Source organism: Sesamum indicum, linkage group LG8 (genome assembly GCF_000512975.1).
Source record: "Sesamum indicum cultivar Zhongzhi No. 13 linkage group LG8, S_indicum_v1.0, whole genome shotgun sequence".
Lineage (NCBI taxonomy): Eukaryota > Viridiplantae > Streptophyta > Magnoliopsida > Lamiales > Pedaliaceae > Sesamum > Sesamum indicum.
In genome coordinates this window covers 9,024,132-9,044,230 of record NC_026152.1, presented here as the reverse complement: position 1 = coordinate 9,044,230, position 20,099 = coordinate 9,024,132, and the positions used below count along the sequence as shown (strand labels likewise).

General features: G+C 34.5%; 5 protein-coding genes across 6 annotated transcripts; 3 read left to right on the top strand and 2 right to left on the bottom strand.

The window, feature by feature from the left end:
- On the top strand, positions 2,157-3,820 carry LOC105168042 (premnaspirodiene oxygenase-like). Its single transcript, XM_011087956.2, has 2 exons — positions 2,157-3,092; positions 3,177-3,820. Exons 1-2 carry the CDS (start codon positions 2,673-2,675, stop codon positions 3,786-3,788), a joined length of 1,032 nt encoding a protein of 343 aa, XP_011086258.1. The 5' UTR covers positions 2,157-2,672; the 3' UTR covers positions 3,789-3,820.
- Positions 6,293-8,155, top strand: LOC105168609 (premnaspirodiene oxygenase-like). The gene is made up of 2 exons (XM_011088745.2): positions 6,293-7,282; positions 7,349-8,155. The coding sequence occupies exons 1-2, from the start codon at positions 6,398-6,400 to the stop codon at positions 7,958-7,960; spliced, it is 1,497 nt and encodes a 498-aa protein (XP_011087047.1). The 5' UTR covers positions 6,293-6,397; the 3' UTR covers positions 7,961-8,155.
- LOC105168041 lies at positions 8,318-11,174 on the top strand. 2 transcript variants are annotated; one of them, XR_848300.2, is made up of 5 exons: positions 8,318-9,047; positions 9,145-9,363; positions 9,741-9,828; positions 9,947-10,055; positions 10,146-11,174. XR_848300.2 is itself a non-coding variant. In XM_011087955.2 (2 exons), the coding sequence occupies exons 1-2, from the start codon at positions 8,949-8,951 to the stop codon at positions 9,379-9,381; spliced, it is 336 nt and encodes a 111-aa protein (XP_011086257.1). In that variant the 5' UTR covers positions 8,318-8,948; the 3' UTR covers positions 9,382-9,726. The 2 variants fall into 2 exon arrangements, 1 of the variants encoding a protein (XP_011086257.1); XM_011087955.2 differs by lacking the exons at positions 9,741-9,828; positions 9,947-10,055; positions 10,146-11,174 and having other exon boundaries at positions 9,145-9,726.
- Positions 10,936-15,068, bottom strand: LOC105168040 (protein NAR1). Its single transcript, XM_011087954.2, has 11 exons — positions 14,712-15,068; positions 14,201-14,283; positions 13,849-14,002; positions 13,526-13,712; positions 13,202-13,328; positions 12,736-12,892; positions 12,562-12,611; positions 12,304-12,475; positions 11,870-11,996; positions 11,672-11,763; positions 10,936-11,453 (listed from the first exon to the last, which is right to left on the bottom strand). Exons 1-11 carry the CDS (start codon positions 14,796-14,798, stop codon positions 11,301-11,303), a joined length of 1,389 nt encoding a protein of 462 aa, XP_011086256.1. The 5' UTR covers positions 14,799-15,068; the 3' UTR covers positions 10,936-11,300.
- On the bottom strand, positions 17,800-19,104 carry LOC105168039 (CASP-like protein 2B1). The gene is made up of 3 exons (XM_011087953.2): positions 18,773-19,104; positions 18,409-18,541; positions 17,800-18,277 (listed from the first exon to the last, which is right to left on the bottom strand). Exons 1-3 carry the CDS (start codon positions 18,994-18,996, stop codon positions 18,026-18,028), a joined length of 609 nt encoding a protein of 202 aa, XP_011086255.1. The 5' UTR covers positions 18,997-19,104; the 3' UTR covers positions 17,800-18,025.

Sequence of the window (20,099 nt, the reverse complement as noted above, 5' to 3'; positions counted from 1 at the left end):
AAAAAATAGAGATACGTGTATGTTATGTTTTAGTTTTTAATATATTTGACTCTTTATTTTTGCATTAACGTAATATAAAATAAAATAAGGATTCATATTGAATTGTGTATTTCATAAATATACATAAATTCAAGAGATAGTTTGCTGTTTGGTCCAATTTTGCTTCCGTCCAAAATTACCAGAAAAAAAAGATAACAAAATTGCTGAAAAACTACTACATCAAAGCTACTGATGAATACTTTTATAATAAACAAAATATTCTTGTTTTTGTTTGATAAATTTTTTATTAGTAAGGTTTCCAAATTTTTGATATACTGAAATTAATATTAATTCATTTATTTTCTAATACAAAATAAAGAGAAAAATTAAAAATTACAGAAAATAGTCTTTTCTTGTCAATCTGTGAATAAGTGAAATATTAAATAATTTACTCCCCTCCTAATAGAAAAATAATTATTCTTTCCCATCCCTCTTTTTTATTTTTTTCTGTCACTCGAATCAAACGAACCCTAATAAACAAAAATGATAAATAAACTGATAGTGAAAATAACAATCACTTATTCCAAATTTATGAAATATCCATATAATATATTGGGAGAGTACATATATGATTAGTCAAAATAATAATTATTTTTTTGTTAAAAAAATACTAATTAATTCCATACATATTTGCGTACACAACACGCAAGTTACATTAAATGCAATATTAATTTGTGATTAAGCATAGGTAGGAGTTAGTAAGTTTATTAGTTGACATTTTTATCCTACAAAATAAAAAAAAATACTAATTAATTTCATAATATTATTTTTATATAATGATGATTTTTATACTATTTTGGTATCTTGTCAAAAATTAAAAATTAAAAGTTAAGCATAATTAGTTTTTTTAATATTTTATTTTTAACCATTGTGTATACTTTTTAAAGAAAAATTATGTTTACCTTAATACGGAAGTTCAAATTATAATCAATACGACAACTAGAGTAATCATATCCTAATCAACAATATACATAAATTATATCTAAACAAAACCTGTTATTGTAGTAGAAACGCAACACCTATTATGCAGTATAATAGTATTTTTTGATGGGGTTCGAACTCATAATTTTTAATGTCATAGTGCCTCAACTTTGTCGATTAAGGTAGACCTCATTGATAAATTGCCAATTTACTTGCTCGCCGGAAACTTTCGAAACTTATTTCCATCTCGTTCAAACTCATCTCATTTTTTCGACAATATATATATATATATATATATACATTAGTGAAATGAACTTTGACATATAATTTGAAATTTTTCTCAAATAAAATAGCAATCCAATTCAAAATATTTAATGAGATGAAATAGAATGACATATATCACACAACCAAATCCTCTCTCTAAATAATCACATTATATTCATTAGGGACGTTTTCTTGAGAAGAACTTAATAGCAAAACAACACGTGGTTTTAATCAATTCGAACTTAAATTGATTTAATTGAATATAAATTAATTAGATGAAAATACAGTACATTTGCAATATGAATGGTGCATAAATAAAAGATAATGACAAATTATATATCAAGTGTATTATATTTATTCGGCGTTCAATCAAACTTGATTTGAATAAAAAAAAAATTAAAAAATTGGTAAACTCAATCGTGATGTATCTGCGCATTAGGTGGAGGAAAATTGCGAGGATATTGAGTTATTAATTGCAATTTTATCCTTTTGGAAAAGAAATGAGTCAATAAAATTGGTAGGTGAGGAAAAAAGAAGAGCTCGTCGTCAACGACATACTTGTTGGATTGATGTATTAAAATTTATAATTATCACTAATTTTATAATATTTTTATTCTTTTCCTACTTTTTAAATTTTTTGCACGCAATGCAACGAAATTCATGCAAAATAAAAAATAAAAATATTATGAATTTAATATATTTTGTTTATAATATTTTAATAAATAAGCCAATATATTGATATTGACAAGTACCCTCTTGATGCACATGGAAAATGAAAAATGTAGGATGAAATAGTGTACTATAATTGTCATGTGATATTAATTTCAGCCGATCAAACCTGATCAGAATAAAAATTTTCCGTATGGAATAGAGCCAATAGCTCCATGAAACTTATCCAATTAGTACACAGACACGAATGTGCTGAAGAAGAGTTGAGAGATTTCAGTATTCCGTGATCCTTATCAGTTTGCCAAAATGGAACTCCAAATCCCCATTTTCCTCATCATTTCCATCATCTTCATACTCTCTCTGCTGAATTTAATCAACAGGTTCCACACCTCCAGAAGTTCCAGGCCGAGGTTGCCTCCAGGGCCCTGGAAGCTCCCTTTGATCGGAAGTCTGCATCACCTGTCGGGCGGCTCACTCCCACAATATGCCCTCAGAAACTTGGCACGGAAATATGGGCCTATTATGCACTTACAGCTCGGTGAGATTTCTGCAGTTGTGATCTCAGCCCCCAGAGTGGCTAAAGAGCTATTAACAGCCCATGATCTTGCCTTCTCGTCACGGCCGAGGCTCCCGTCTCTTGGTATCATTACCTACAACTACCAAAACATAGCCTTGGCTCCCTACGGCGATTACTGGAAACAGATGCGCAGATTTGCTTCTCTGAACTGTTGAGCTCCAAGAATGTGCGCTCGTTTAGCACTATTAGAGACGAAGTGGCAATGAATCTTGTCGAGTCCATCCGTTTACATCCCACGTCGATACCAATAGACTTGACTCAGGTGGCGTTCTCATACGCAAATGATGTGGTGTGCAGAGCAGCATTTGGCATGTCTCATGGGGGCAAAGATGAAGTCCTGCCGCTAATTATTGAGTTGGGAGCTTCTGCTGGAGGTTTTGATGTTGCTGATTTGTTCCCTTCGGTAAAATTCCTTGAGGATGTTACTGGGCTGAAAACAAAATATCTGAAGTTGCACCACAAAATGGATCACGTCTGGAATGTCATCATCGATCAGCACATGGAGAAGCTGAGATTTGGGCAACCTGGTGAAGAGGATCTAGTTGATGTGCTCTTAAGATGCAAACAAAAAGGCAACCTCGAGTTTCCTATAACAATGGATAGCATAAAAGCTACCATTCTGGTAAGAACAGCACACAAGTTCTCTACTCATATTAGACTTGCACTTGAACTGATAATGGCCCCGCCCTCCCCCCACAATCCGCAGGATATGTTTAACGCTGGGACGCACACTTCTGCATCGACTGTTGAATTTGCAATGGCAGAAATGATTAAGCACCCGAAGGTGATGGAGAAAGCACAAGCAGAACTGAGACATGTTTTCAGAGGGAATGACAGGGTTTTTGAATCTGAATTGGAGAAAGTAAGCTATCTGAAGATGGTGATCAGGGAAACTCTGAGGCTCCACCCGCCGGTTCCCTTATTGCTTCCAAGAGAATGCCAGGATTGGCAGAAAGTCTGTGGATATGATATCCCCCCTAAAACCAGAGTCTTAGTAAATGCCCTCGCAATCAATAGAGACCCTGAGTATTGGGACGACGCTGAGGCTTTTGAACCAGAGAGATTTGCTGGAAGCGGCATAGAATTCATCGGAACGAACTTTGAGTTCATACCGTTTGGAGGAGGAAGAAGGATGTGCCCTGGAATATCGTTTGTTTTGGCCACTGTGGAGCTTCTTCTAGCTCAGCTGCTCTACCATTTCAACTGGGAACTCCCTGATGGACTCCAGCCTCAAGATTTGGACATGACTGAGATACTTGGCCTTGCTGCTAAGAGGAAAAATGATCTGTACCTTGTTGCTACATCTCATAAATCGTAATCCTCTTAGTTTTACTCATGCTCAATGTTCAATAATTCTGGTTGGGATTAGCATCTGATGAATATTATTCGTATACTCATATTGCAATGAAAGGATAGTGTAAGTTCGAATTTGATAAACGAAAACTGAGAATAAATTGATAATGAAAGCAACAATCATGTGTATAGTGTTTTTTCTCTTTTTTCGATCAATTTGATGATTACTATCATCTATTACCAATGGGACGGTGTGCTTTTTTGCTAACTGGTTTCATGATATTGCTGAAGAAAATAGAATGGATGCAGAGTTATAGTTTAGAATTTGGGTTAATTACACTCAAACCCCACTTTAAAAATGTTAAATTATAATTTTTTTTTAAAATAAAATTTGAAACTATACACTTCCTCCAAAAATTTTGATTTATAGTTGACCACCTTTCGTTAAGATTTGAATGGAAAATGCTGATATAAACAAAAAAAATTATAATAAATTTTTAATTTTACCCCTCATTTAATATTATTATGTATATTTTTATATTTATCATGGATAAATATAATATATATATATATATATATAGACTGAGGTTAACATCATTATCTTTTTTACTTCATAAGTATATTATTACATGTAAACATTTAACCAGGAATAAAATTTGAAATTTTATGTAATTTTTTTGCTAACTTTCGCATTTTTTGTCCAAATTCTAACAGAAAAGGGGTAAGATGTAAACAATAAATTTTCAGATGAGGTATAAGTATAATTTTAAAATTTTTCAAGAGAAAATATAATTTTATATTTTTGAATGATGTCTAAATATAATTAATTCCTTAAAATTTTATATATTTTAAGACCCCATTTACTTAGGCTGATTGGTCCATAAATCTGTCAAAATCCCGTCCAAAACTCAACTTGAGATACGGGAAGCCCGATTCTAGGTGAGATAAATGGGTGATTGTAATCAAACCTATCTGGGTTGGCTCATCATAACCAGATAAAATTGCTGTCTTCCACCATTAACATTCTTGAAGAGACGACGGCATTTTGAACTTGGGATCGATGTTTTTGAGGAGATGGGAGAAAAGCGTGCGTGTCGGATCCTCCACTGCTACCAATCCATCTCTCTCCCCTTCCTCATTTGCTTATCAAGTATTACCAATAATAAGTCAATCGATGATATATACGAATTTTTACTTGATTTTTTTATATAAATATCAGTAAATCCAGTGGATTTTAATTAATAAACGAACTTATTTATTAGACGAAAGCAAATCTAAGTATATTAAATATAATTTTTTAAATTATAAAAGGTTTATATGTATATAATTTTTCAAATCATAAAAGGTTAATATGTAATTACACCAAACTTTAGGGAGGAGAATGGAATTATCCCTTTTAAAAACAACCAAAATATCACATTGCTCATTTTATTTTAAAATTATATTATAATAGATATGTCTCTACTCGTAGTATTATTGAATCTTGTTTGATGAAGACTGATGGATAATTTACACTAATTTAAGGACCAAAGGTATATGGGAGTTAGTAATTTAACATGACCTTCATTGCCTACTCATCCAATCAAATCCACATTAGATTTTTTAAGTAGGACCGTCGATGGGTCAGTTTGTTTCTACTAAAAACTTGGGACCCATTTCATTAAGAAATTTTTAGATCCAAATTTTATTGGGTTGAACCTAATTTAATATTTTTAAAATATTAAAGATTATTTTTTAAAAAATAATATTATCATTATTATATAAATATGAAATAATAATATATTGAAATATTTATTTATTTTTACAAATTTATATGTACATGTTTTAGATATTAAAATATTAAAATTGTAAACTTTGTGATACTTATATCGACATTAAAATATTAAAATATTATATCGACACACCAACTGCCCGAAACTTAATAGTCTTTCAAGCCAGGTCGAATAATCACCATATATATAGATTTGTCAAATAAAACTCTCAAGAATAGAAAACCATATATATTTGTCTTATACAATTATCATTTTAATTGAAAACTATATTGAGGTATTTAAATCTAAACAGATATTATTTATTAAAACATTAAATATTAGTTGAATGCATTCTTTGTATAATATAATTCATTGTAAATTATAAAATGATATTACTTGATGAGAAAATTAATAATTTAGTTGTACATATTTTTTGTCTTATACAATTTATTTTTGATTGAAAACTGTATTGAGGTTTTTTAGCTTCGTCCCGTTGCCATCTCTACTAAAAGTTTTGGGATGAAATTGCTAAAACTTCGAAAGATGGTCATAAAGATTTAACTAATTTGGAAAATTAGGAATTTTTCATTGCGTACTTTTGAAAATAAACTGATTATGTGTATTTTATATTTTACTTTGATATTCTTTTCATATTATATATATTAATTTTGTAAAAATTATAGAATATATATAACAAAAAGATATTATATATAATTGTATGAGTGCTGAATGATGTACTAATTTTAAAAAAAAATTGTGTCGTTGTATTCTTGTTTGTGCAAGTGCACGACAGGCTCCCATTAATATTAGCCGACATGTTCACAGACCTAATATACAAAAGAAGAGTTGAAAGCAAACCTGTGATCATTCTCAGTTTGCCAAAATGGAACTGGCAATCCCATCTTTCCTCATCATCTCCCTCATCTTAATTGTCCCTTTGCTGAACTTAATCATCAGGTTCCGTATTTCCAGGCCAAAGTTGCCTCCAGGGCCCTGGAAGCTCCCTCTTATCGGAAGTCTGCATCACCTGTCGGGCGGCTCAGGCCCACACTATGCCCTCAGAAACTTGGCACGGAAATATGGGCCTATCATGCACTTACAGCTCGGTGAGATTTCTGCAGTTGTGATCTCAGCCCCCAGAGTGGCTAAAGAGCTATTAACAACGCATGATCTTGCCTTCTCATCCCGGGCGAGGCTCCCGTCTCTTGCTATCATTACCTACAACTACCAAGACATGGTCATGGCTCCCTACGGCGATTACTGGAAACAGATGCGTAGGATTTGCTTCTCTGAACTGCTGAGCTCCAAGAATGTGCGCTCGTTTAGCACTATTAGAGACGAGGAGGCAGTGAATCTCGTTGAGTCCATCCGTTCACATCCCTCGTTGATGCCAATGGACTTGGCTCAGAAGGTCTTATCATACACTAATGACGTGCTCTGTAGAGCAGCATTTGGCAAGTCTCGTGGGGGCAAAGATGAATTCCTACCGCTAATTATTGAGTTTGGAACTTCTTCTGGAGGCTTTGACGTTGCTGATTTGTTTCCTTCGATAACGTTCCTTCCAGCGGTTACTGGGTTGAGGACCAAACTTATGAAGCTGCACCACAAACTTGATCAGGTCTTGAACGTCATCATCGATGAGCATATGGAGAGGCTGAGATTCGGGCAACATGCTGAGGAAGATATTGTTGATGTGCTCTTAAGATTCAAAGAAAAGGGCAACCTCGAGTTTCCTATAACATTGGATAACATAAAAGCTATCACTCTGGTCAGTACATTAGTTCACCCCTCATATCAGACTTAACTTGAACTGGTAACTAATCCTAAACCACAGGATATGTTTATTGCTGGGACGCACACCACTGCAGCCACTGTTGAATTTGCAATGGTGCAAATGATTAAACACGCGAACGTGATGGAGAAAGCACAATCAGAATTGAGGCATGTTTTCAGAGGCAAAGAGAGAATTCTTGAGTCCGACTTGGAGAAAGTAAGCTATCTGAAGATGGTGATCAAAGAAACTCTGAGGCTCAACCCCCCCGTTCCCTTATTGCTTCCAAGAGACTGCAAGGATTGGCAGAAAGTCTATGGATATGATATTCCCCCTAAAACCAAAGTCGTACTGAATGTCCTGGCAATCAATAGAGATCCTGAGTATTGGGTCAACGCTGAGGCTTTTGAACCAGAAAGATTTGCTGAAAGCAGCATAGAATTCATCGGGACAAACTTTGAGTTCATACCGTTTGGAGGAGGAAGAAGGATGTGCCCTGGAATATCTTTTGGTTTGGCCAGTGTGGAGCTTCTTCTGGCTCAGCTGCTCTACCACTTCAACTGGAAACTCCCTGATGGATTGATGCCTCAAGATTTGGACATGACTGAGATACTCGGCCTTGCTGCTAAGATGAAAAACAATTTGTCCCTTCTTGTTACTTCCTATAAGTCATAATCCTCTTTGTTAGTCACTGTTACTCATGTATAATGTTCAATAATTCTTTTGGCCTGGAGATTAGCAGTTCCTCAGTTCTGCATCATACAAAAATGTCAATCTGTATGACTCTGCCCAATAAATTTCACCGTTTTGTTCATTGTGGGTTGCGGTTTATATTTTGTTCAAAAGCAAAGAGGATGCATGTTTATATGAGAGATAACATTTCTCAATAAAAACAAATTTTTGGTTGTCTGGATTTAGTTTGACAAGAATCTTGCTGTAATGAGCTGTCATGGTAGTTAGTAGTGTCTAATTGACAATTCTATCCGCACCTATAGTAGTAAGAAACGCCGCAGTCAGATGACCCTTCCAAAACCAAAACCCCGCCTTCGCACAGGTCATTTCGTCCTCACAGTCCCCTGAATGTTGACATTCGACCGCCCTGACACAAAAATTTTGAATTCAAACAGAGATAGCACCTCCGGTAGTTGCAGTAATTCTCGGGCTCAAATCCAACACATCTCTCTTTCTCGTACAAACAAATAAACAATCAGCAAATCTTCCAATTTCAGAATTTCATAATTTTAAGTCCTCGGAATAAAATCTCAAGAACGAGAAATGGCTTCAGTCAAGCCTGCAACTCGCTACACCAACAGCCTGAACAGCTCCACGAAATCCGATCCTTCCTCGTCCACTAAATTACCCTCTTCACGGGCCCTCACCAAGAAAAATGATTCCACCAACATTAATTTCAGTTCCATGGTCAAGAAATTGGTCCATAACAACAAGAAGGCCAAGAATCTCAACAAGGAGGCCAAATTCGTTTTGGCGGCCGACTTTCTGGCTAAGGATTTGAAGAAGAATGTGAAAAAGGGTACCGGATTAAGTGGGCTGCACAAGAAGCTGTTTAAGGGGTCGACGGGATCTTCAAGCAGGGGCAAAAAGAGGAGAGGAGAGTACGAAGAAGGCGTTAACTGAGGTCAGAGGGAATACGAGGACTCTGGCTATGGTGCTGAGGAGTGAGAGGGAGCTTTTGAGTATGAACAAAGAACAGGAGGAGCAGATTGCTGAACTTAAGCTGTTAGTAGAGGAGAAGAACAGAGAGGTAAATGGATTTCTTGTGTTGTTGGGTGGATTTTGTTTAGTCAAGATTTCTGGTGAAGTATTAATTTGGGTTTTACTGATAATTGTACAATATTTAGGTTGAAAAGCTGAAAGATTTGTGCTTGAAGCAAAGGGAAGAAATAAAATGTCTGAAAAGTGCCGTATTCTTCCCTGATGTGATAAATTCACGCCTTCAAGAGCTTGTGGAGAAGCAAGGTTCAGAACTGAAACAGGCAAAGCAACTTATTCCTAGTCCTCAGAGGCAGGTCACTTCTCTTACAGGACAATTACGATGTCTTGCTGAGGATCTTGCCGAGGTAGCATTCGATCTCTAGTTCAAATGAATGCATCATATCCAAGCATGGATTTCCCATTGGAAAAGGAAAAATGTAGACAATCTTCATGAGGGTCTATTAGGAAATAGAGGACCATCTTGTATCTTACAAATCTTATGTCATTCTATCAGCCTCATAAATGTGGAAATGCGAATGTTAGTAAATGGGACTAGTAATTGTTACTTCTCAGATAATGTTCAGTACCTTCTGATGACATATGTGAACAACAGGAAACATTCTTTATTAACTGTTCACGAACTCCACGAGCTGTTAAACTAAACTTTGTTCACTGTCTGTATATTCATGGATACCCTATTTATATATGGATCAATCTCCACCTCAATGCTTTTTGTTCGCAGGTGAAGGCCAACAAATATGCAGGATGACGGTCATTTCAGCTCCCCAAGGACACCATCATATGATCAAGAGGATGGAGCTAATCCACCGGTAACAAAAAGAATGCAGTTCTCTTCCTAAATTGTTTTTGAGTATAGGTTTGGTGTGACATTAGCCAACATACTTCAGCAGTAAATTTGCAAGTTAAGTACTGTCCTTTATTGAACAGTTTGATCAGGAATTCAGCCTAGGGGATAACAGAATCCCTGAGAGCCCAGATGACCCTGAAAGATCTGAATCCCTGCCTTACCCCTTATTACGCAAAGACAAAATCCAAGGTAGTCATCTACCTGATCCTATGACAATCCCTTGCATTCACTACTTACACTGAGATCGTGAACATACTAACTCCGAGTCTGATTGTTTAGGAATTTGACTGTTATGATTCCCCTGATGGATTGTATGGAAGCACTCTGGAATCATTCCATACAATCCATCATCTTATGATACTGAGTTTAATGCCTGTGGCGGCTGTGGAGCAAAGCTCTTGAAAAGCTCTGATTGTCGCCAATCTTCCACGGCAGGAAATGGTCGCAGGTCTGATGAAAACAAGTGCAGTATGGGAGAAAAATGCATCATACACTTAGTTATAGACATTAAAATCTGGGGAGATCTTCTGAGGCATTTACTTGGAACATTTTGGTTGGTAGCTGTATATCGTAAGATGTCTTGGGCCTCTATTAGAAGGGGATTTTGGAATGTATCTCGACTATTGTATGATATAAGCATATGAACTATGCAGTTGCATAATTACTGCTTTTGCAAGAGCAGTTTGATGTCCGTTCAGTTTCTTGCATTTGAAATGTCTGCATCTACCCTGAGATTAAAGTGTTGGCAAGTCTCTTATTTTACGAGAAGTTCGTCGGCCACAAGAATTGCATTCCATAAATTGTTCAAATTTAGTACTAAAGTGAAGATAGGTAGAGCTGAACTTCTTGTCCAATAATACCAAAAACCAATGGAACATTCCTTTTCATTTCTTTTTTCTTTTTTTGGAGAAAAATGTAATAATGCTACAAACAAAAGTTCTGCTGAGGCAGATTTTTCTCTTCCAAATGGAAAAAAAGAAAAAACGAAACCCAGCTCTGCAGATGATGTCGTTAACCAAACTTCAATGCTGCAATTTGCTGACAAGTACTATAGTCATTCACAATGGCATTGGTAAAAATTGCTATAATCTTTGAACCTGAACCCATTTCAGAAAAGGTGCTACAGAAGTGTCCCATATTAATGCCATCTGGATTCCGGCTGCTAAGTCTTTCTTTCATCATCTTACACAGTAAGATTGATAATATGTATAGTGGTACGAATACATGAACAAAATTGAACAACTGCCTATACAAAGACTCTCTACCAAAACTGGATTCCTGTAGGTATAGAACCAAAGCCAGGCTACCCCAAACGAGAGAAAAACTATGATATGTACACCATTGTGGTACAAGTGGGCGAACAACTCTGGTGCCTGACTAATCTTATTGCATGCAACTCACTGAAGCTATTATGCCAAAAGAACTATACATCCCTTACCAGTTCTGCAACTGGGAGGAAATGCTTTTCACGACAGGATGGTATTCTGTGTGCAGATGTCTCTTTGCCTTCTCTGAACCAGGTTCCCCAAGCCACTCATTGTATAGCCTTTTGATCCGAGGATTTTCAAAAGGATCCGCAACCAACACCTGAAAAATTAGGTAACTTGGGAAATCATAGGATCGAGTAATTTCAGTACATGGAGTAGGCAAAAAACTATAACAATTCATAGAGAACACAACAGAAGATTGTGCTTCCTGTCATCGCAGATTTCTCATATATCTTGAAAATTGTATGGAGTAGCAAATTTGAACAATATCTTAACAACACCCATACTTTAGAAGACCTGCGCTGTCATTAGACTTACATTTTCTGAATAAGCTGTTTCTAACAATTGAATCAAATCTTTTGCAGATTGTCCAGGCCTGGGCTTGATCTGGCCTCCGCCATTCAAGCACCCTGTTACATGTGCAAACATGCCAAAAGTAAAGTATGGTCTGTAACAATATCCTCAGCAATAAATGATCCTAAATTTACAAAAAAGTAACAAGGAAAAGGATACTACCTGAAGGGCAGGCCATTATCTCCAAAAACTGATATTCACACTTTCCACTTTTTATTTTCATAACTATGTTACGTAGGTTCCTGAATCCATAACATTGTGCAAATCTCAACACAACTTTACCCTGCACCTGCATTACAGGTGAAAATTGTTTTCTTAGGACCCGACATAATATGAAAAAGATGACCCCACTTATGTGAAAATGGAATGTTAGACACAGAGCAATAATTTGTGCTTCTTGCTGCATGGGCTAGCGAGAGTATTGCAATGGATACCCCACACACATAGAATATAAAACCTCATTTAGCAGCTGGGAAATATCAATTCAAACTAGAATATCAAACCTCATTTAGCAGCTGCGGAATATCAATTAAAACAAGAGCATTCCCAAAATTAAAGCACAACCCAAAAGAGTGTTAATGGCAGATGAAACTTACTTCAAGAGTAACTTCTTGGAAATCAGCATTCCTTATAGTCTTAAACTCAAGAGGACCATCGATTTCCTTGTCAAAAAGCACTTTTGCTGCATGTCGGAATATAGTGTCAGCATATCCTCCTGAACTCCCACGGACACCATAGAGATTGCCTTCTTCATCTACATTTGACAATCTGTTGAAGAATAAAAATTATTCTACAGGTCCAGAATCCAAAGGATCCAAGTTCAAAATAACTCTGAACTACTACGAGATTCTTACAGTTTATCCACTGGAGACTCCTCCAAGGCAGGAAAATCAACTGATCTAGACTGCAACAGAGATAGATTACAAAGAAATTATAGGAAAAAGAAAATAAAGGAACTTGAAGGGGGAAAAAGAAAAAGAAATAAGAGAAAATACTTCTCACTAAGTTTTTCATCAGTAACAGCTTACCTGGATTAGATCCAAAACCTCTCCAGTAGTCAATACTGAGTCTACCTCTGTAATTCTTTCACTGTCAGAATCCACTTGGAAGACAAAGTCATCCCGAGCAGCCTCAAGCTTTTTGTCATAACATGGCATCACAGTAACATGATATATATCCTCTGGCCTGCCGAATAAATTCAAAATATTAGAAACTAAATCATCTATTAGCCTTACGACATATGCTTAGAACCACAAGTCATTTCAGTGGCTCCTAATTAGCTAATGCTACAAACAAGTAAATCATTTTACAAAATGACTGATTAGTAGCTCTCCCATCCTAAAGGATGGACAATGCAAGTTCCTAACTACTTAGGAAATATATCATATCTTCCCAACTTTTAAGTGTGTCAGCTGCCGATGTGTCTTATCTCAAGACAAAGTTAGTAATCATTGACACGGAAACATCTAAGAAGCTTATGCAAATTACAATCACCTCAGATACAATTTTTGGCAGAGGTGGTTCTTAATGGCAGCTCCAATTGTTTGTTGGGGACTTTTCACCGAAGAAATATATGGGAGAATATAGGATCCAAGAGTTTTTTCTGCATAGCAAATCCAACCTGCAATTGCATATCATGAAGAGTAAGACGGAAGCCAAGAAAATGCCAAGATAAACCTTCAGTTAACCAAATCTCCTCCAGCCTCATCACTGTTACCAATAAAAATTTGGAAACATTATTGGTGACAGTGAAGTGTTTTGACCTCTGGCAGAGGTAGAATCATGGATGCACTACACAGCATCACAAAGGGCACACACCTGGACATGCAGATGAAATCATAGGAAGGGAGGATTTCAACTTCTCATCATCAGTTGAATTGCTTTGTCTATAACGTGCAATGAATTCATTACAAGACTCAACAAGTGTTAAATCCCGACTGCTGCTTGTATCAAATATTGCTTTCACTCCCATAGACTTAAATAATGTCGTGAGTTTCCGAAAGACCTGAAACCCATCAAGAATCCGGTAACATCAGAAAAAACAGCCAAAGTTGAGGGTATCCATCTATCCAGCGCTGAGAACATAATATAAATTGCATGCAAGCCATAATTATTTCCATGCAGAAACTCCTCTTACTTGCCTGAATGGGAGAAAGCCCAAAATGAACGGAGAGAGAAGCTCTAGACTGGGGAGAAAGGGAGACAATAACGGCTTTTCCTTTGTTAAGGTTTGAAAGAAACTCGCCCAAACTCTGCTTCTCAAGCATAACTGTCTCTGCAGATGTTATGCACCCACTGCATGAGCATCGCAAAAATTAGTTTATCTTTTATTTCTTCCTTTTATCTTGTGAGAAACATTTCAAATCGAGATTATTAAATACTCATACTGTGAATCTAGGTTGCTGGAAAAAAGTATGCCTCTCATGCACACTCACAAAAGATTATGCATCAGCACAGTTTATAATCAGCAAAAAGGAAAGAAAAATACATTACCTGCAAGCTAAGCAGTCTTTCAGCGAGATCTTCACGGGCTCAGTTTGCAATGCTTTAGGAGCAGTCTTTGCTTTCCCTCCATTCTGTCCGGATGCATCATAAAGATAACAACATCAAGAATACAAAAAAGAGGGAAAAGTACAAAACACACTTACACAATCAATTATACACTTCCAGGGTACAATTTCCCAATCATCATGCCAAACCATTTTATTTTCCTTGAAAACAAGAGTAAATATACCAACTAAACAAGAAGTCGCCAATGCAAAAAATAAAAATCAGTTGCTGATTTTAGAACAGAGAATACCAAGAAATTCTAAAACCCATGAAGTACAAAAATTTCACTCAATTACGGGTTAATCATTAAAAAGACCAAAAAAAAAAAAAAAATCAATCACAAGTCGGCTTAAAGTCAACCGACAAACTGAATGAAGCAAAAAGAACATTACTTGAACTTCCAATTAGTCCAATTGTTCAAAAACCCTAGATCAAAAGCAAAACAAATCCTTACCTCGGATTTGATAACACAACCCTGTGAGGGTGCTATGTAATCATTCAAGTCCCCAATTCTTAGCGTCGCCGAGAATTTTTCCGACATTATTTTTTCCGCGATTACTGCAAGTACAGGTTATATATATTATATATAGTTATTTGGTATACAAACTATTGTCTATGAAATTATGATGTGAAGATTCAATATTTATTAATTTTCTGTTTTAGGGAAGTAACGAAGAGGGAGAGAAAGGGAGAGAGGGGTGTGGAAAAATTAGGGTTTAGAATCCCTAAAAGCTATTGGAAGTCGATGTGAGGCGGTGAAGAAGGGGAAATGTTTTTCTAAGTTGCGGGACCACTACAGTACACTCGAACTCCCAATCCCACCTCTCAAATCCCAACCTAACTAAATATATATATAGTAAAACCTCTATAAATTAATAATCTTGGGATCATGAAATTTTATTAATTTAAAAAGATATTAATTTATCAATAAATTAATATTTTATTAATTAAAAGAGAGACTTTTTAAATTCAGCAAATTTAATACATATGCATTGAAAATAAATGAATTCATATATGTTTCATTGATTATATTCATGCATCAATCAATTCTTTGTAACTAATTAAATATATTTATGTATAATATCAATTCATTGTATACAATTAATTATTATATACATAGATGCATGTATCAATTCATTGAAATTACTTAAATATACATATATACATTAATTCGTTGCACTTAAATAACTGTTATAGTCAATTAAATATATTCATGCATGATGAATGGAACATATACTATATAAATCTCAATATAAAAATAAAATAATTCATAACACTTAACCATGTCTTCTCATCTAAAAGGCATCGCAAAATCATCCATGAATGATCAATTGCGTAAAGCATTACAGACTTCATATTTTAGCAAATTACCATAATATTTATAATTGTAATATATATGAATTATTAATTTAGAGTTTTAATGGGACCTAGTATTTATAAAGAAATTTTCTGAAAAATTATTATCTTATTATCTTATCGAATTTGATGATTTTTTACAAAGGCCCAAGTCGGGACCGAAAGATTTTATTATTTTAGAAAGTTTATTAATTTATAGAATATTAATTTATAGAGGTTTTACTGTATATATATATTATATAAAGGGTAATTATGTAAAATTTCTTTTATATTTCTTATAAAAAAAATATTTTCTCGTTATTTGAAAATTATAAATATTGTTAAAATTAACTATTATGTTGGTGCATTTATTATACAATTGTTAACCTCAGATATATTTATAATTTTTTAAACAACAAGACATTAATTATAATTATAAAAAAACACAGAAGAGCTTATTGCGGGTGTTTTTGAATTTCCATACTAACTTTCTATTTTTAATAGAAAATCTAATAAAACGTTTAAGCTGTGATTGCTTGTAAGTTTTTATTCTATTTTAATATTAAAAAATAAAAAATAAATTTAATTGAAATAAAGTTTCTTTTTTTGGATATGATTAAATATAAGAAAAAAGTGTAATAATAATATTTACTGTGATGTGTAACACAATATTAGCTAAGATAAAAAATATATAACCATTTGATGAATTTTTCTTGAAAATAATGAAGTGTATTTGAATTTTTTTTTCTTTTTTCGAATGGAAAATATACTTTTATAATCACGATACGTTTAACTTTATGAGACGCACAATTAAATTTTTTTAATTTATATTTATGAAATATGAAATTGAAATAAATTCACAAATTAATTTAAAAAATAGCTCGGTATTTTGTTTTGTATTTATATGAATAAAAGAAATAAAGATGAAAAAAATTATATTTTTATCTACCCAAAAATTGGGCTAAATCCCAGTTACCAAATATGTGGAATTTTTAGTTGACTGGAAGTTGAATGATTTCCTCTAATTTTCACTCAACTGCCAGTCAAAGTATAAGGTTTTATATATATATTATATTGAACATTATACAATATTATTTTCTAAAATTAAATCTAATTATACAAACATTCTCTGTTCTTATAAATTTCAAGTATCGTGAAGTTGCAAGTAAACTTTAAGATAAATTACACCGACATATTTTCATGAGGTATATTTATAATTTTTCAAAAAATATGATATAGTAAGATGTTTTTAAGGATTATTGATGTAATTTATCATAAAATATATTATGATTAGAGAAATTTTGACATTTTTACAAATTATGGAGAGCCCTGTCTCAGTCTGAAAAACACCAAAAATAGTAACATTCTGGACTATTGGTAAAAGACAGATTCTTGATTGATACCTCATTGCACAAACAACCATATTCACTTTGGTTGATTCCATATTGATTTATTCAACTAGATTCTTTGTCCATATAAATATTAATAACAAACACCTAAGTTTTAGCATATAATTAAAGGATATTTACACTGCCCTCTCATCAAATATAATGTAATTATAGGTAAATTCCTGTGAGATGAGAAATTACATTTAGTATATGTGATGTTTGTTTTTGTTTAACAAATAAGTTTCTTCGTTAGTCAAAGTTAATCGAATTTGTTGATATTAATAAAATAAATATCTATTTTTACCCCATAATTGATTAATTACCGACTTGTTGCAGATCAAATAATTTTTTATGTGACTAAATTATCCTCATATATCTTTCATGCATTAATACATGTGACGATGTATTTTTTCAACGTTGTACGGGTAGTTTAGTATGAAAAAAATTATTTAATTTGCAATAAGTTAATAATAAGTAAATTAAGAGTAAACATCGATCTTCATTTAGTTTTTTTATTTATATCAGCAAATTCAATTAGTTTTGAGTAACGAATTGACTTACTACGCAAAACCTCAGAGGAGGAGAGTGTAATTACATCTATAATTAAATAATTGTCTGTGTCGAATCATGTCCAGTTATTTTTGTTGTTTTGCTGAATATTTCTTGCTACGCCTACGTTAATCACAAAATATGTTCTAATTTTTCATAAACATCAAATTAAGAGATCCATTATAGTTTTTTGTTTGTTTATACGAATCATTGATTTGAATTTAAATATATTAAATAATGTAATGAATCATATACTTAAAAAAAAAAAAAAAATGTAATCCGTTGTTCTCTTTATTCTCATATGATCAAATATTCAATGCTGTTGATTTTCTTGCACATCTTCCATCGTTCACCAACACATTCATCAAACTTCACAAAACTAATGATACTTAACAATCCTTTATTGTACCATCTTTCACATGCAACGGACCAGTAACACACCTCAAGACACAAGCCAAGAAGATGTGATTACATCATATATCAGACCTAGTTCTTATTACCATCTTCCACTGTTCTTTCGCTTGTTCTCTCCATACAAACGGAAGAGACTGAAGGCTGAAATAGCTGAGACGACGACAAATGAAAGGCTCACAAACAGTGCACTGGCTATGCCTTCACCAACTTGGTTGCAGAATTTTGCATACATGTCGCAAATCTTCATCCATTGCAGCTCCGGCTGCCCCAACTTGGCTAACGCTGCCGACTGTGCAGCAGCTGCCACTGCAGCCAACATCAAGTAGGCCATTACCTGAAATGAGTGTGCCGATGTAGGCGCTACGTTAGAAGATTGTTGTTGTTTGTCAAGTTTTGGCTGAACATGTTGTCACAGGTACAAACACAGGAGAAAAGAGCTGTTAAGATTAGGAGAATGTGGCGTACCTGATCACCTGAGAAGATGGCCCAAGCCAAGGGCTTGTTGAACAGCACACTTCCTCTGATCATACTTAGAATACACCTCAAAAGTTGAACCAGTGAGTAGGCTGCAGCTAATCCATTGGCTATTACCAAGAATCTGCAAATTTTCAAACAAAAGCAGTCCGAAATTAGCAGATTGCACAGGATTTCATGAAACAAGAAAAAAATTCTTGTCCAGGTTTGGCCAACTTTTATCACGTTGCAAGTATGATTATACTTGTGACGTGATTGATCATTTGTTCAGCCAAACCTTGCATGCATGGACTAAAATTTATCCTTATATGGATACTTGTCCAAAAATCATTGAAGAGAAAAAATAAGAACTTACACAAGAGCTTTCATGTCTGTGAACTTTGCCTTTTTCTGAATAGAGAAAATTTCCTTAACCTGAGTGTCAGTTCCAATGAGAAGAGCAGAAAGAATAGCCAAACCAGAGATGAAACCCCTCAAAACCAGTTCTGCAACTCTTACTCTCCTATCAACCGCCTTCAAATTGCTTCCATGGTAGACAGGAACGTTGCCCGGACTCACGCCCACACCAAGATAACTCATCTTTACAACCTAGTACCAGGTTTCAAAACAGTTGAAACGGTATTAAGGATAGACAAAAAACACAAGAATGTGAGTCCTAAGCACAATGTTTACCTACCCACATTCTGCCACTTATATAGACCCCGACAAAAGAATTTCCTTCCCATTTTGTATTCCATAAATTTAATGTCTTGCCATTCTTTTCTTCATCAAAATTTTAAATTCCAGATATTGAGTGGTGGAGCATTTCTGAAAGGGCCATAAGACTGCCAAGGTTCTCAGCTAGAGGGCTTATCACATCAAATGAAGAGAGAAATTTAATTATTTAAGACAAGGGCGGCCATTAATGTTGTGATCATTTACATCTGTCTCGCGACATTTCTTGAACGTTTTGGAACACAGTCGATCCATCCAAGACCGAAGAGAATCACTGCACCCCATCTGTCATCGGAAACCCCTTATTTTCTCGCATTCATGGGGCATTCAATGTATCCTAATCTAACATTGAATGAGAGGCTGTCAGACATCTTGGACAGCATTTAAGAAGAAAGGCCTAAGATTTAGGACTAGTTTTCTGGGAAAGGGCAATGGTTTCTTGTCCCAAGAAAGAGTGAAAGAGGGATAAGAGGACTAGTCTTTGAGAATGGCCCTTCACTTGTCATTTAAGTAGTGGTGGAGCTTATGACAACCCATTCCTTCTTCCGTGTGGTAAAAAGAGACAGAGATTGGTAGATTTATCAAGATTTCAAATTCACATTTCAAGAATGATGCACTTTTAGTTGAGAATCTCCAAGAAAGCTGTAATCATTTCAAACAATCGGCTTAATCTTATTACAACATCAAAGAAATACGAAAACAAAGATTTAGGGTGCCCGTCAAGTTAAGAGACAACGACAAGGATACGATGTTTTTCCCGAAAATCCAATAACTTAGGACGTAAGTTTCGATGTAACATTTGGTGTTGCTTTCAGCAGTTACATAAATCCGAGGAACTGAGACTTAAGAGGATCAGCAATCAGCATCAATTCATGGGAGTTATTATCTTACAAAAATGGTCCTCCTGTCTTAACAGAAAGCTGCTTTGGGCTGTTAATCATGTCGGACAAAATTTCATTCACTTCTGA

What these genes read in the sequence shown, in the direction of transcription:
- LOC105168039 (XM_011087953.2), bottom strand. Translation starts at nt 18,996, where the DNA reads ATGAGTTATCTTGGTGTGGGCGTGAGTCCGGGCAACGTTCCTGTCTAC. An exon ending in ACAGACATGAAAGCTCTTGT is followed by an intron (nt 18,542 to 18,772) that starts GTAAGTTCTTAT and finishes GAAAATTTGCAG; the next exon opens with ATTCTTGGTAATAGCCAATG. An exon ending in CCATCTTCTCAGGTGATCAG is followed by an intron (nt 18,278 to 18,408) that starts GTACGCCACATT and finishes CACTCATTTCAG; the next exon opens with GTAATGGCCTACTTGATGTT.
- LOC105168042 (XM_011087956.2), top strand. Translation starts at nt 2,673, where the DNA reads ATGAATCTTGTCGAGTCCATCCGTTTACATCCCACGTCGATACCAATA. An exon ending in GCATAAAAGCTACCATTCTG is followed by an intron (nt 3,093 to 3,176) that starts GTAAGAACAGCA and finishes CACAATCCGCAG; the next exon opens with GATATGTTTAACGCTGGGAC.
- LOC105168609 (XM_011088745.2), top strand. Translation starts at nt 6,398, where the DNA reads ATGGAACTGGCAATCCCATCTTTCCTCATCATCTCCCTCATCTTAATT. An exon ending in ACATAAAAGCTATCACTCTG is followed by an intron (nt 7,283 to 7,348) that starts GTCAGTACATTA and finishes CCTAAACCACAG; the next exon opens with GATATGTTTATTGCTGGGAC.
- LOC105168041 (XM_011087955.2), top strand. Translation starts at nt 8,949, where the DNA reads ATGGTGCTGAGGAGTGAGAGGGAGCTTTTGAGTATGAACAAAGAACAG. An exon ending in TAGAGGAGAAGAACAGAGAG is followed by an intron (nt 9,048 to 9,144) that starts GTAAATGGATTT and finishes TACAATATTTAG; the next exon opens with GTTGAAAAGCTGAAAGATTT.
- LOC105168040 (XM_011087954.2), bottom strand. Translation starts at nt 14,798, where the DNA reads ATGTCGGAAAAATTCTCGGCGACGCTAAGAATTGGGGACTTGAATGAT. An exon ending in GTTGTGTTATCAAATCCGAG is followed by an intron (nt 14,284 to 14,711) that starts GTAAGGATTTGT and finishes GCATCCGGACAG; the next exon opens with AATGGAGGGAAAGCAAAGAC. An exon ending in AAAGACTGCTTAGCTTGCAG is followed by an intron (nt 14,003 to 14,200) that starts GTAATGTATTTT and finishes ATGCTCATGCAG; the next exon opens with TGGGTGCATAACATCTGCAG.